The 14,746-nt window shown below is 39.4% G+C and overlaps 2 protein-coding genes across 3 annotated transcripts; one reads left to right on the forward strand and one right to left on the reverse strand.

The window, feature by feature from the left end:
* Positions 1–679: 679 nt before the first annotated feature.
* On the reverse strand, positions 680–9,302 carry dctn4 (dynactin 4). 2 transcript variants are annotated; one of them, XM_087799310.1, is made up of 14 exons: positions 9,145–9,302; positions 8,281–8,351; positions 8,023–8,201; positions 7,696–7,739; positions 7,416–7,523; positions 6,808–6,828; positions 6,344–6,417; positions 6,150–6,262; positions 5,960–6,069; positions 5,813–5,886; positions 4,102–4,156; positions 3,676–3,783; positions 1,463–1,560; positions 680–1,388 (listed from the first exon to the last, which is right to left on the reverse strand). In XM_087799310.1, the coding sequence occupies exons 1-14, from the start codon at positions 9,277–9,279 to the stop codon at positions 1,154–1,156; spliced, it is 1,425 nt and encodes a 474-aa protein (XP_087655436.1). In that variant the 5' UTR covers positions 9,280–9,302; the 3' UTR covers positions 680–1,153. The 2 variants fall into 2 exon arrangements, with proteins under 2 accessions (XP_087655436.1, XP_087655437.1); XM_087799311.1 differs by lacking the exon at positions 6,808–6,828.
* Positions 9,303–11,123: 1,821 nt separating this feature from the next.
* Positions 11,124–14,724, forward strand: gpx3 (glutathione peroxidase 3). Its single transcript, XM_087799287.1, has 5 exons — positions 11,124–11,261; positions 12,751–12,898; positions 12,957–13,074; positions 13,222–13,321; positions 14,285–14,724. Exons 1-5 carry the CDS (start codon positions 11,175–11,177, stop codon positions 14,507–14,509), a joined length of 678 nt encoding a protein of 225 aa, XP_087655413.1. The 5' UTR covers positions 11,124–11,174; the 3' UTR covers positions 14,510–14,724.
* The last annotated feature ends 22 nt before the right edge of the window (positions 14,725–14,746 follow it).

Raw genomic sequence — 14,746 nt, forward strand, 5'->3', positions numbered from 1 at the left:
CTAGTCAATGAAAATTGGCAACCTTTTCAGATGTAGAGCACCATCTAGAGGCATTTCTTCGCCTCACAATGTTTCATGAGGGCTCAAGAAACCATCACTACTGTAAGGAGTAAAAGTAGAGATAAAAAGGCAAACATAAATGATTTCAAAGATCAGTTACTTATATAAATGTCACAAAAGAAATAGATGAAGATTTTAAATTTAACTTCAAATTAGCTTTATAAGGGGAAAAGTAGGAAAAATAGGGTAAAACGATGCTAGTTTTCAACAATAAATGAGATTTGAATCAACATTTGTTTTAAAGACAACATGAAAACTCAACTGTAATATTTCAAATATTTAAGTTTTCCTCTCCAAGATGCAGTAACTCTCTCATCATGACTATATTTAGAAGTTCTACCCTGTCTAAAATCTGGGCAAACAAGAGGTTACAAGAGTGAAGTCCATTATGACGTAATAACGGCTTCACTCTTCCTCCAGCCAGGTGTAATCACGCCCCGCTTTGTTTACACAACAAGTTCCTTTGGAGGTTAAGACTTCCGGGATTGACTAAGCGCGGTGAAAACCATGATGCTTGACCAATCACAGCAGAGTGGTAGTGGTTAGAGTATCTGTAACCGAGCAGAAGAAGTTAAAAAAAGTGGACACTGCTGGGCGAGGGGAAAAACAACACCAGTCGTTTCAGTACATCAGTTTTAATAGCCAGTGCAGCGGTGAAGCAACGGTCACATGACTTGTTCGCACACCTGTAGATGAAGCCGGCAGCTCACGAGACAAGAGTCACACAAAACACGGGGGAATAATAGTGTTTTCATCCAGGGGTTTGACGAGATCTTGTCAAGAGATCTTCTTCATAGGCATACGACAAGATCATAGAAAACTAGCCACTGTGATTTAATCTTTATAGTGAGAGCATGCAAGCAGCGGTGTCGTCTACAGCGAGGTTATAAAAGTGCAGAGCTGCTGCATGATACTTTTGTTCTGGTTCCTTCATCCGTTCACGTGTTCAGCTTCAGCAGTGAAAGTGTTAAACCGGTGAGTTTTCCAAGATGTACGTTGAACCTGACGCTCAAGGATGGTCAATATCTACTTCTGGTGAACAAAAGGGTTATTATTACTATGACGGGTTTGCACGGAGTCGACCAAGGAGTGTTTAAGGAACCAGAGGTCCGAGTCTCAACTCGACGTGGTGCGTGAGCCAGATGGCCTCGGCCACGCCGTCCCCGCTGCCGCCGCCGCCGCCCTCTTCGCTCGGCCTGATGGGCGCCGCCAGGTTGCGGAAGTCGTGGCGGATCTTGAACGAGACGGTGACGTCGCCGTCGTCTTCTCTACGGGGGATGACTTTGACGAAGAATCCGATCTTGTTGGACTTCCTGAAGGCGACGACGCTGTGGAGAAGAGGCCGTTATAAAAAATAAATAAAGAAGCTAACGTACGGCGTAGTGTTTCCCCCGACACTCACTCAGGGTCGTCCTGGAAGTCTTGAGGTTCGGCAAGTTCATCGTACTCGGCAGCGGCGTCCTTTCCAGCCAACATGAGTTCTTTGCTAGGCACCATGACCTTGACCAAGAACACACTTGTTCAGCTCGTTTATTCAGAATCCAGGCGAATAAAACTCATGGTCACTTCATATGGCCCGCCAGACAGTTTTCTTAAAACCAAAGTAGACCAATGCCAGTTTTTTTTTTAAATGTGGAATTTATAGGATAAGGAGATTATGGATGTAAACTAGGGGTTCTAAAAAAAAATGTCCACCGATCAATCAATAAATTGTAAATACATTTTTCCATCATTTTTTCTTTTACAACTAATATTTCTCTGTTGCAGTTCATCGTTCCAACAGTTAAAGGAGCAATAAAATCCAGTGCCGACTGTGGACGAGAGGATACGGTCGACTCCAGCAGCTTTTAAAGCTGATGTTTGAACATACTTTTATTTCAATACAAATAAAAGCAGTTACCACCACATTAAGATTCATGTGGTCTGTAAATTCTGCAACGACAGATTCAATACTCGGACAATACTAAAAATATATCGATACTATACTACCCAGAGATATATCGTTGCCCCTGTATCTTGATGCGTATCAAATCGGCAGATTGATGCTAACACTCGCCACTAATGTCAACAATAAGTAGTAAAGAGTGTGTTAAGTGAAGGATAAAAACAGCAATAACTATAAAAAATTAAGACCCAAAGTATAAAAAGACAATGTAAAAGTCAAACTACTACCTCCTGTTAGATACAGTAAATAAGCCTTTGATAAGTTGCAAGAGCAGAAGTACAGGAGCGATACACACTTAAACACCTGCGGCTCTTTTGGGGCCTTAAATATGAGATTGTGAAGAAAAGACGAATAATGACGCTGTGTTTCACTGGAATGAAAATAGAATTGGAGAGTGCAGCGGTTTTCCATTCTCAGTCTGGCCAATGACTTCATCCCAGAAATGGGCCAAGACAAATAGCCCTGGGTTCTTCAGCAGGGGCCTCAGACCGACTCCTGGTCGACTGGCCGGGGACCGCGAGTGGAGTTACAGCAGTAGCTGATGGATGGATGTTGAAATGGGACGCGACTCTGCTCCGGAGACGACGATGTCTCCTGAATATCTAAGTTGGACTTGGAGCGCTTGAGTTGGAACGTTTTGAAAGAGAACAAGGGGAACTACTACCATCTCCTGAGCTGGAAATGATTATAATGATATTTATTCATGTTTATCCAGCAGAGATCCAAGTCTGTCTCCTGTTATGACTTGTTGATAATTTAGAATTTGTTCAGGGTGTATATAAGTGAGAATAATGCAACACAACTATCAGGATACACAGGCTAGTATACAATATATTGTGATACTGTAAGGAACAAGGATATATTTGTAGTATTGTCGAGTACCTTACTCTGGTGTTACAGAATTTACAGACCACATGACTCTTGACAAAGTTGTGACTGCTTTAATTTTTTGAATGTCAGTATCAAAAGCTACTGGAATCTACTGTATCTTCTCGTCCTCAGTCATCGCCAGGATGTCGCATGGAACTATTTTTTTTTCCTTTTCTTTGTAGAATATGTAATGACTGCTGCCATCTAGCGGACATAAGTTTAATTGCTACACCAGAATGATTTAATGAACTTCGTTTATACACTGTTTACTGACATATAAAGCATAAAAAGAACTATAAAAATGTTAAAAAAGTTAAAATAATACTGCGATATTAAGGTGTATACATTTTTCTTACACATATTGTGTTATAGTATATGAATGATTTACCTTTAGCAACCTTTTTACAATCTCAAACAGTTTGTTCATTTTCTACTTCAGGTTTGAATGTAGACTGTATTTAGTCATTAAAAATTCCAATACCACAAGATAAGATAAGGAGTTAAAGTGATGTTGAAGGAAAGGAATTTGATGGGAGTATTGGTGTGATCAAACTTTCAAGATAGATTAAGCCCTGGAGACTAAAAGACAGTCTCCCAATCATACTTCCAGGTAAGTCAAGATTTTGTTTGGCCCGCGATGGCTTCGATGTTGAAAATGAAAGATGAAACTCATTTCATTTGGAAACTTTCACCTTCTCTTGAAAATCCCACCTGGACTAAATATAGTAAAATTCCTAACAACACATATCTGGCGACCGGGCGTTGAGAACACAATACAAACACTCGTGATTCGACGTTACCTTGGCGGTGCTGTTGACGTCGTCCGGATCGTTCTCATCACAAGCCACCAGTGACACATGGGTGACGTTCTCCACCGGGTTGGTGAGGGTCAGCAGCACTTGGCTTTCCTTCAGAGACGAAAACAAAAGCGGTGATTACCTAATCACGAGCTCGATCACATAGTGTGCCGGTCGTGGACTCTTCTCTGGTACACAGTGTTACACGGTTTATTGAAGAAGCGGAGCTTCATGATTCCAGTCATGAGCAGCTTGTTTTTAAAAAGGATTAGCTGCAGTGTTGGAGGGACAAAACACAACTGTCTGGGGGAAGAATGGGAGGTTACCTCAGGTCAAATGCATTTAAAAAAAACAACATATCTTGACCAGAATTTGTGTGATTAACTTCGACAGTGTTTACAAAGATACTCAAATAACAAGTTCACTCACCTTGTTGTATCGGAGATTCGGGATCGACATGATTCTCACTTCAGGAATGTAACTCCTGCAGAAACAATATCGTTTAGAGATTAGAATTTTTCCTTTAGGATGAATGTAAACGCATACATTTTCTAGTGGAATAAATAAATGTTTAATTATTGTTTGCAAAGCTGTTCTATACAAGAAAAACAAGTTTTTATTTGTATGCAGTCGATCTCCCAAGCAAACAAGTAATAAACAGTAAAAAAAATAGTCTTAAATAATAAGAATCTAAAGATTTTCTTTATTTACAAGGAATGATGTGAAGCAGAAGTGAACCAGTTAGAGCGAGTAAAAAAATAGAAAAACCAACATGGTGAGCTACATGCTATTTAAAGATTGAGAATGATTCATAGCAAAAAGAAATCATAAGAACACCCAGGGGATCTCAAAAATATGTCATTATATCGGAATCAAGGGCTAAAACTCTAATTCTTCGTTGAAGCCATTTTTATACATAAGGCCTTTAAACCCTTTCCACTGGGTCAAGGTGATCGACCCCCCAGGCTTACATACATGCAAATGCAGTGGTGGAGGTCGTTCACCTTGACCCAGAGACAATACAAGGGATCTCTGGGTCAAGATGACTCAGGGTCAAGATGACTCAGAGACAATACAAGGGATCTCTGGGTCAAGATGACCCAGAGACAATACAAGGGATCTCTGGGTCAAGATGACCCAGAGACAATACAAGGGATCTCTGGGTCAAGATGACCCGAAGTACCATGAACAAATGTGTTTATGGTACTTCGGGTCATCTTGACCCAGAGATAACAAGGGTTAAAACTTAATTTCTGGGATACAGTCACTGCACCACAATTAATTAATGTTTATCTCGCCGATACAGTGACCCTGAAAGATGAAAGTATTAAAAATAAAATATTGTTGAATCTCTATTATGAGTAAAACTGATGTAGAAAGAAAATTAATTTGGTAAAGGAGAACAAATCTAGAGATAACAAGATAAATTGATCTTCAAAGCGAGACTCACACTTCCCCTGTTAATCTTAGGTCTTACTTTTTGTTCCTCAACTGGAACTGCTAAAATATTATGCCCTCTTGTGATTTATATAAAATATTTATTACAATTTATAGGTCATATTAGAGGTTGGCCTGATTGATTGATTCTGTGTACATGTGTCTTTTATACATGTAACAAGTTGAGATTAGGATTACTGTCTTAAAGTGAAGTGTTTAATGTGTGGAGCCAGTTTATTATTATTAAATCTAGATCTTTTTTCATCTTTTTTCATCTGATTTTCTGGAGTTTCTTTTTTAATTGTTCTCTCACTGTTAAAATGAACCTGCCATTGTAAGTATAGACCAATATATTTTTGGTTAAAGAGCAAATTTACAAAATCAGTGCAGGATCAGATTCTTATTTCCTCCTCTGTATAATCATCGCTTTTGTGGAATCGATTTAAAAAAAAAAGAAGTTTTTAAATGTCTGTATCTAAATCTCAAGCTTGAATAAACAAATAAACATCCATCTCAAGCTTTAATAAACAAAGACAATATTTGTTTCCGTGTCCTTCCTTCACATTAGGACAAGTTGACACGTTAAATTTTGCATTTAGCTCAATGGTTCCACTTCATTTAGGGGAAAATAAGAATAAGTGTACTAGAAAATTTTCACGTCATTCCTTACATTAACATCATAATTCACACTTTTCATACTCACACTGCAACCAGTTGAATCTTGAACTTGATTGAAGTCGGATTAAACTCTGGTTTGCTCAAATTGTGCTCACATTTCTGTAAGACGACACAAGACAGTCAACACTCATTTAAAAAAAATAAAAAGGTGTTGGTTACATAAGGTACTCACCCTGCAACGCAGCGAGCGCTTCTTTAGCAGGTATTTGTGTCTGGGGTGAAGTTGGGAGGCACAGGCAGGCTGGAAGTCTGGCTGCAGCAGACGCTGACGCAGAGTGGTCACTGATCAGAACAAACACGTGTTGGATTCAGCACATGCAGACGTTATTGAAATAATATCACGCTGTTTTTATTGGCGTTACCCTCGGGTAAGTTGATGGGCCTCGAATAACAATCCTCGGGCAGGGGCTCAACCTCGTCGAGGGCCTGAGCCGGCTCAATGGAGATTTCCTTCTGGTCCTCGCCTTCTTTGAGACTGATGACAGAGGCACAAGAAAATATCAAAAGATGGAAAAAGGGAAAAAAAAGCATTCTTATCTGAAGGAACACCACTTACGAAAGACCAGCCAGACTTGATATGGGAGCTCCAGACCTCTGTCTCTGAAGTCTCGTCCCCAGACCATACTTTTCCTGCATTAAAAAAGAAACCTACAGTTATTATTCAATTATTATTTTACCTCCTTCATCTAGGGACGTAATTCTACAACTTCTCTACTGAGATGTTCATTTGATACAACTCATACAAAAGAAAGCAAGTTAAAAATGGAACTGTCAAAGTCAATGATGTAAAAGGTTGAAATATTTAGACAGAAAAAGCAAAATAAATGTGCGAAAATGTTATTTTCTTCCCTCTCAAATCCACATAAAGGCATCCACTGTTTCACAAGCTTGTGCACCAGACATTCATGTGATCTGAGAGGTCATGTGGTAACCAGAGCAGACAGAAAAGGAGGATAAATCGAGATGACGGTGCTACTTCGGAGGGTGACTCTACCCAAGTTATGAAAAAAACAAACTCACCACCACATGAATTGTGTGTTGCTGGGGGGCAAAGAACCAAAATATCAGAGTGCATTAGCCAAGGAAACAAGAGAGAATTAGGAGCAGGTGCAATAAAAGTGATTCAGCAAACATTGAGGGTAAATTGACGACATGCAATAGGGACAGAAATGCTTGGAAAACAGCAGTGATTAGCAAGTGCCAGGTTGTTAAATCAGACAATACATTAGAAATGAATAACCTGAATAAATGTGTGTACAAGTACATACATAGATTCTCAGAATTATGATGCACGTCTTAAAACATCTATAGCTTTATAGAGCAAAAAAATCTTCAAATCGTCAACTATTGTTCTTTTTTAATTAATTCTTACTATGTGTTTAAGCCTCAGTTTTTAACTTGTTTCCCTCTATGAATAATTCCCTGAGTATTAACCAACCAATTAATCTAGAAAAAAAATGTTGACACTGTCTGGCTTAAAGTAGAACAAACAACACTATTTACATCAAGGTTTTCCGAGTTGCATTTCTAACACAACAAGTGAACAGACACCAGACTTGATGGCATTTGGGGAAACCCCCCCCCACCAAAAAAAACAAGGTGAAATGCAAAAGAAAAAAGCTCCATACCGAAAAGGCGAGAGGCATCCCCTGTCGTCTTCTTGCCAGCTTCTTCCTGTCTCGCTCCTGCTTCTCTCTGTGAGCCAGCTGCTGATAGTACTCCATCAGCTTATTAATCTGTTGTGCAAATAAAATAGTTTGATTTTAATGTTTCATAAAGGGACATTATGATTTTGTGAGGGAATAAAACCCCTTTATTTTTTTCAGAAATACACATTTTATCCACCAAAACGTCATGCGCAACCATGTGATCATCTCAAGAATTTAAATGGCCGGAGGGAAAACCTACCCGCTGAGCATGAGGATTTTCTGGCTCCTGCCAACCACCACTGGCTGCGGAGAATGAAAAGCAGAAAAAATGGTGATAATTACGTAGACAAAGAAGTTTTTCTTTACTTGCAAGCAGGACATTTCTTCTGGCCTAACCAAGGATAATTTGGGAAAGAGTGCATCTACAGTCATACAACTCTATTAATAATGTAAATCCTAAAAACGTATGCATTTGAAGAGGAGCCAAACTAATGTTTGTATGACATAAGTTTTGCATACTTTCTATTCATTAAACCAGACAGTATATCGTTTAAGGTACTGAAGCTCAAAATGGCATTTCACCCACCAACTGACTTGTCAGCCATTCCAACATCCCTGGAGGTCCAGCGGCAGAAGCCACACGCCAGATAGTAAGCTTTCTTCATAGCCATCTTAGTGGGGTCATCGGGCAGAGGAGATGGAATGTTTGTTGCCCGAGTCGACAGGGTGTGCATGCAACATGGGCAATCAAAACAGTTGGCACACCTGCAACAGAATCAGATTTTTTTTAATGTAAAATAAGGAACAGGGATGATATGTTTGTATATCAACTGTCCAATCTTACCTGTTCTTTTTCAGCTTGGCCTCTGTTAGCGGCATATTTTCCAGGCAGCTCGGACAATAGTGGGAGTCTACCTGATGAGGGACAAAACAAACCACTTATGTCAACATGGATCAAGTATATAGTGTCAATCATTCAAGAAATAGACAAGGATGGCGAAGAAGAGAGTGCAGGTGAGGTTGAACAGATGGAAATGGCGATAAAAAGTTTCAGGATAAAGTAAGGGAGACTCAAGATAGTTTGGACATGTGAAGGAGCCAAAATCATTTGGAGGATTAACAGGAAAAAAAGGAGTGGTGGAAGAAAATGATATCAAAGCTTAGTGAGGACATGAAGGGGACATGTGTGACTAGGAGGACGACAAAAACCGACAGAAAATCCATAAATAATAAAGAAGCAACAACGTAACTTGAACACCTAAACAGGTTACTAATTAAATATTTAATATTTCACAAATAACAAATGACTTGCTCGAATAAACACTGTGTAAACATGTAACTGATTTAATATGGCATTGAAGGGTGTGGTGTCTGTGAACCACTTCATTCGCATGATGCTAAATAAAGCGACACAGCATAGTTTAAAGTATAAAAACGATCTTTAAATGTTTGTTTTTTTAATGTTATTTTGGGCCTGGTAATGTTTAATCACAATTAGCCATTTAGCTAGCTATTACAATTACATTAGCCAACACTAGCGGAAGTTAATAGTTTGGACCCAATCACATAACGCGGTTGTTTAATCGACAGGGCGCTCGGCGAATGCCTTGTCGCCGTCGCGCCTACAAGCCCCGCCTCCTTGTCAAAGCTGTTAGCAACGCAGCTAACAACACCGAGCTCGGGGAAAATGACCAAATCTCTGACGTACCTCGTGAGAAACGCATTCTAGGGAGCGCAGCTCGCTGCAGTAGCGACAGAAGTAGAGTTGAGATAAGGGGGCTCGGATCTTCTTTTCCCCACGGACCAGATAGACGGCTCTATCCGGCTGGAGAAGAGACGCCATCTCTGACACCGCTGGAGCGACTGAGCCTGAAGAACTGTTGAGAGAGGAGCGGCTGTTTACTGCGACCTCTAGTGGACAATGTGAAGATAGACATGAATTTATAACAACAATTACAAAATAAATCAATTAAAAAGAATGTTTACATGACTGTTTATACTTAAATTAGTTTGATTACATAATTATATTTTAAACTAAATTACATTTTAAACTAAAATAAAGTAGGTATTTATGTCGGTATTAGTGATTATACAGAGGTTCAATAAGTTTATCAAACTAATTTTCTTTTTGTCAATCCCTGACGATTTGTCTTGATTGATTCAGTTTAAGGTTATTTTTTGTCGATTTAAATACGTATTGTTTCTATCTTAACTGCATTAAAAGCATTAAGTATATGTGACTAATAAAGGAAAATCCTAATTTAGTTGTCAAGTGTCAAAACTGGCTGAGGGTCAAGCATAGACTATAGGCTTATATATTAATATACTTTCACAGAATTATTTACACTCAGACTCAGATTTATTTATCATAATGAAAATGTACTATCTTAGATACTTATTCTCAGTAGAGGGGAACACTTTTCCCCTACCTAGACCTACTATGATTTGTGATAGAAGTGAAAACAACCTTTTAAAAACTTTTAAAAAAGACAATTGCATTTTTTTCTCAACACCATAATCCCAACTTGATTGTTTGATTGAGCAAGGTTGTGTCCTCTGACACGTGATTGTGTTTTGCTTTTCTCTATTTTATTTTTTTAATTTTTTTAACAGGTGTTCTCCATGTTGTTCATTTTTTAATGTTTGGGTTTTTTTCTTGCAATTGAGACTTGCATGTATTGACTGGACCTCAGCAAGACCAGTCGTCTCGGTGTCAGCTCGTTAGGATCCTTTTAAATAAACGAAAACGTAAGGTACGTGGGCCAAATCCATCACGCTTTGTAATTGTGTGTGACTTAAAAGTGCTATAAATATATCTAATTGGCTGAAAATGGAATCTTGAAAGCACGTCAATATCACTCCACAGTGAGATTGTGAGTTGGACATATTTATGATGTATCAGTTTGATTTGTATTTAAAGTCTGTACGGTTGTGGGTATTAATAATCACTGATGTAAAAACTCAACTCACTCACATGTTTCAAATGTTGAAGTCTTCCTCTCCAAGATGCAGTAAGTCCCTCATCATGACCATGTTTTGAAGTTACTACTTTATAAAGTTCTCCCCCGTCTGAAATCTCGGCGAACAAGAGGTTACGAGAGCGGAGTTCATTATGATGTAATAATGGCTTAACTCTTCCTCCAGGCCAGCTGTAACCAGGCCCCACTTTATTTATACAACAAGTCCCTAGGAGGTGGAGACTTCCAGGATTGATTAAGCGTGGTGACAAACCTCGATGCTTGACCAATCACAGCAGAGTGGGCGTGGTTATTGTAAATGAGATTTCATCTCTGGAAGAACAAAGTGTTTTCAGTGGGCGGGGCTTAATCACAATATCTAATGAATGAAAAGAGAGTTTTGTACAAACAGAAACATACTGATGAGTACAATAGGGTCCAACATCTATTTAAGACACACTTAAATCAACACATTAGTTCATCTATTTAAGACACACTTAAATCAACACATTAGTTTTCCCTTTAAACATCTTTATTCGCCACAATATCGACATCAATTTAGTTGGATTTTGATGATCTATCCTCAGTGACTCACGAATGTTGAGGCCTTTAACGTTAACAACACCGTCTCAGATGTGATCGTCAACAGGGGGGAGTCGTCTTCCCAGCGGTGACACCCCCCTTCCCTCTCTCTCTCCGCCTCCCCCAGCAGGTCTGATTATTTATGGGAGGCGAGCAGAGGGCACCGAGCCACTGAGACTCCAAAAACCCAGACGGCATCATGTCGAGACCCCGGGCGCTGCTGCTGCTGCTGCTGGCGCTCGGTCTGCTGCTGCTGCCCTTCAGCGACGGAGCTTCACGCATAGAGGTACACACTGAACCTCACTCACTTCTACTCTTGTCATCTCGACCTATTTTGAAAATACTACTAGTTAAAAAATGACATGTGCTGATTATCATCGAGGACTGGACGGTTCGTTTCTTCTGTGATCTATGTCAGAGTCATTAGGGTTCAGGGTCACCTGTTTTCATACCTGTTCCAGCTGCTCATCATCAGCCATCACACCAGTGACACGTCGGCAGATTACTTTCCCGCCCACAGTTTGACCTTTACCAGATTTTGCAATGTAGACGTTTGAGCTGTTGACGGAAGGATTCACCAGTCATACAAATAAATACGTTGGTTATTAACTCATATTTAAGATGTTTCCCAAGAGTATTGACTACTGTTTGTTTGCTGAAATGAAAATCAAACCTTTTTTTTTTCATACTGTTGGTACTGCTTGGAGTACTTTCCTAGAGTACTACTACTTTTTAAATGTTCCTGGAATGACACCGAAAACAAGTCGAGACAACAACGTAAATACACGGTAAAAGCGTTGTACCCGATGGACCTTTTTATTTGCCCAAGGATTTAGTATCCTTTTTTTTCCATCTGTTTACTTTGCGTGTTTATCCGGTAAGAGGGCAGATGGAGGTGCGACTGTTTTCAAATGAACCCTGTTTTATAAACGCTGATCTTCTGTATTTAGGAAAATTAAATAAAAATGTAAGCCTTTCTTTTGACTTTCAAACTTCTACAGTGAAAAATCACAAAAATCCTAGTTTCACTCAAAACAAACTGTAAGTTCCTGTTAATCAAATCACCTTTTTGTTTAATTTCCCTAAAGCGTTGCTTGCTCATCTCCACATTAAATAACAGCTTGATTTAAATCAAAATCCACTTTTGATTTTCTTGTTTAAAATCATCTTTTTTTAAATAATTATTACGTTTATTTTAGGGAACAGTTAAACCTTAAAACACAAACTAATTTAATAAAACAGTTTAAACTCGAAACAGAAATTAAAAAGTCAAACATTTATTTTTAATAACTTAAAAACAACATTTTCTTAATGGATGGTGATGAAAGTAGATTTCATGTTGATATGCTGACCTACTGGGATGCCAGTATTTATATCTGGGTCAAGGTGACCCAGTGTCCTGAAAACAAACATGTTTGAGGTCAAGTGGCATAACACGGGATACCTAAAAACACATTTGTTTTCGGGGGGCCCCGGGTCACCTTTACCCCAGAGATACACAAGGGTTAAGATAACAATTATATAAAGACTAGGAGTAAAATTGAACTAAATTAATTTGATTGTAATTTGATACTGTTAAAGAAAGTTTTGGATAAATATAATTTTTATTTGCTCCACGATCAAAAGTGGAAAAACTTCATGGCCACCTTGTAATTGAGTTATCAGTTTTAGAGAAATGGGATTTTCCTGACATTCCATCCCTTTGAGCAAATGTTCTCTGAAGTGTCTGTTATAAACTTCTTTTGAAACCACGACTCCTTTAACGGCGTCTACAGCGCTGCGTCTCTTCAAGCGACGACACCATCTACAAGTACAAGGCCAAGACCCTGGACGGGACTGTGGTGAACTTCAGAGACTTCGAGGAGCGCCCTGTCCTCTTCGTCAATGTTGCAACTTTCTGAGGTCTCACCGAGCAGTATTTGGGTAAGAACGATCCAATGAATGGCTTCGGGAAAATATTTAACAATTATCATCAATTTAGAACTGAATGCACTTCATGAGGAGTTCAAGGAACAAGGTCTCACTATTCTTGGGTTTCCCTGTAACCAGTTTGGGAAACAGGAACCTGGAAAAAACAATGAAATCCTTCCCGGTTTAAAGTAAGGACTCGTCTTCTTATCTTTTAAATCTAAATGAAAATGTGTCGTTGGATCCATGTGGAAAATCCTTTTTTAATTTGAAGTCCGCCCATGAGAGGATTAAAGCCACTGAAGAAGGGTCTAAAGCCGTCTCTCTGTGAATTCCAGACATGTCAGACCCGGGAACAACTTCATCCCGAAATTCCAGCTGTTTGAGAAAGGCGATGTCAATGGGAATGATGAGCAGGAAGTTTACACTTTCTTGAAGGTAGGAGCGTTGTTTTTAAAAGACCATGTTTGATCTGCTCTTTTAACACTTCCACTGGCTTCACACGCAAAGAGGAGAATGTTTAAAAACTAGAGACTCATGTAGAAGACTGAACCTCCACTGAAGGTTTTAGGAGCAACTTGATCAGGTCAAGGGAAAGGGGGGCAAAAGACCCCCATGGAAATTACACTCATCCAATTTGAATGAAAATATAAGCACATGTATAACATACTAAGGGAGATTTTAGCTCGTATTGTAAATTTTAAAGGACAACCCAAGTAGAAACAAACAAATGTAGATGGTTCCAATTTCAATTAAATTTAAACCATATTTAATACATTTTAAATGAAGATTGTCCATCATTTCAGGCCTTTTTGGTTTTCAAATACATTCTTTATACTTTTAAAGTATGTATTTTAACTGTGTATTGTTTTTGATGGTTTAGGAGCTTTTAGGAGGCCCTGGTTCGATAAAAGGCCCTCAACGAATAATGACTTATTTACTTTAAGTATTTCAGCTACTTTAATGGATAAGGTTCAAGAATTTGTAAAGCATTTCAATTGGACAGCAGGTGGCAGTAGAGGCATGAACAAAACACAGTAGGTTTTGAAGAAAAGCTCTGAAGTCATGCAGAAGTTCACCAAATGGTGATGTTTTAGAGTAGAGATTTGTGGATCTGGATCACCACCAAATCAATTGTTCCTCGTCCCCATCATTATTTCCTGAAGATCTTGACTTTTGAGTAAGACGGACAGATATATTTTCAGTTTTTTTGGTCTTGGCTGTTTAGGTGTCACATCCGAAGACTAGAGGCCTCTATTTGGGCCTCGAGTTTTGCAAATGCGACTAGTTTTACATTTCTTGCTCATATCAGGCTGATTTCCCATAACTTAAATGCCAACTCGGCAAATCAATGTCAACCAGGAGTATTCCAGCGTGATGGTTTTTTTTGTTTCTCCACAGAACTCGTGCCCACCCGTCGGAGACTCCTTCGGTAACCCCGAGAACCGATTGTTCTGGGCGCCACTGAAGCTCAACGACATCAAGTGGAACTTTGAGAAATTCCTGGTGGGTCCTGAAGGGAAGCCCATGATGAGGTGGCACCCCATGGTCAACGTCTCCAGAGTCCGGGAAGACATCCGCAAACACTTCCTGGTTCGCGTCATCAACCAAGACAAGTCTGATTAGCTTTCGTCATGGAGCGTGTGACGTGCAGCTCTGGCGCCGAAGGACGCATGTTTTATGAAGAGGGGGCTTGAAAACAGGGAAAATCTGTGGTGCCTCTTCGGAGCGTGAGGTTCTGGTCGGCTCTTCAGTGCATTCGAGCTGCCACGCAACCTCACGGCATGTCTTTTTTCTCCAGCCAGAACTCATGTTTACCATCAATAAATAAAATGAAAGTGTCTGCGTGTCTCCCTCGTGAAG

This window comes from Callionymus lyra, chromosome 9, assembly GCF_982586985.1.
Source record: "Callionymus lyra chromosome 9, fCalLyr1.hap1.1, whole genome shotgun sequence".
Taxonomy (NCBI): domain Eukaryota; kingdom Metazoa; phylum Chordata; class Actinopteri; order Syngnathiformes; family Callionymidae; genus Callionymus; species Callionymus lyra.

What these genes read in the sequence shown, in the direction of transcription:
- dctn4 (XM_087799310.1), bottom strand. Translation starts at nt 9,279, where the DNA reads ATGGCGTCTCTTCTCCAGCCGGATAGAGCCGTCTATCTGGTCCGTGGG. An exon ending in AAAATCCTCATGCTCAGCGG is followed by an intron (nt 7,524 to 7,695) that starts GTAGGTTTTCCC and finishes TTTGCACAACAG; the next exon opens with ATTAATAAGCTGATGGAGTA. An exon ending in GCCCATCAACTTACCCGAGG is followed by an intron (nt 6,070 to 6,149) that starts GTAACGCCAATA and finishes TGTTCTGATCAG; the next exon opens with TGACCACTCTGCGTCAGCGT.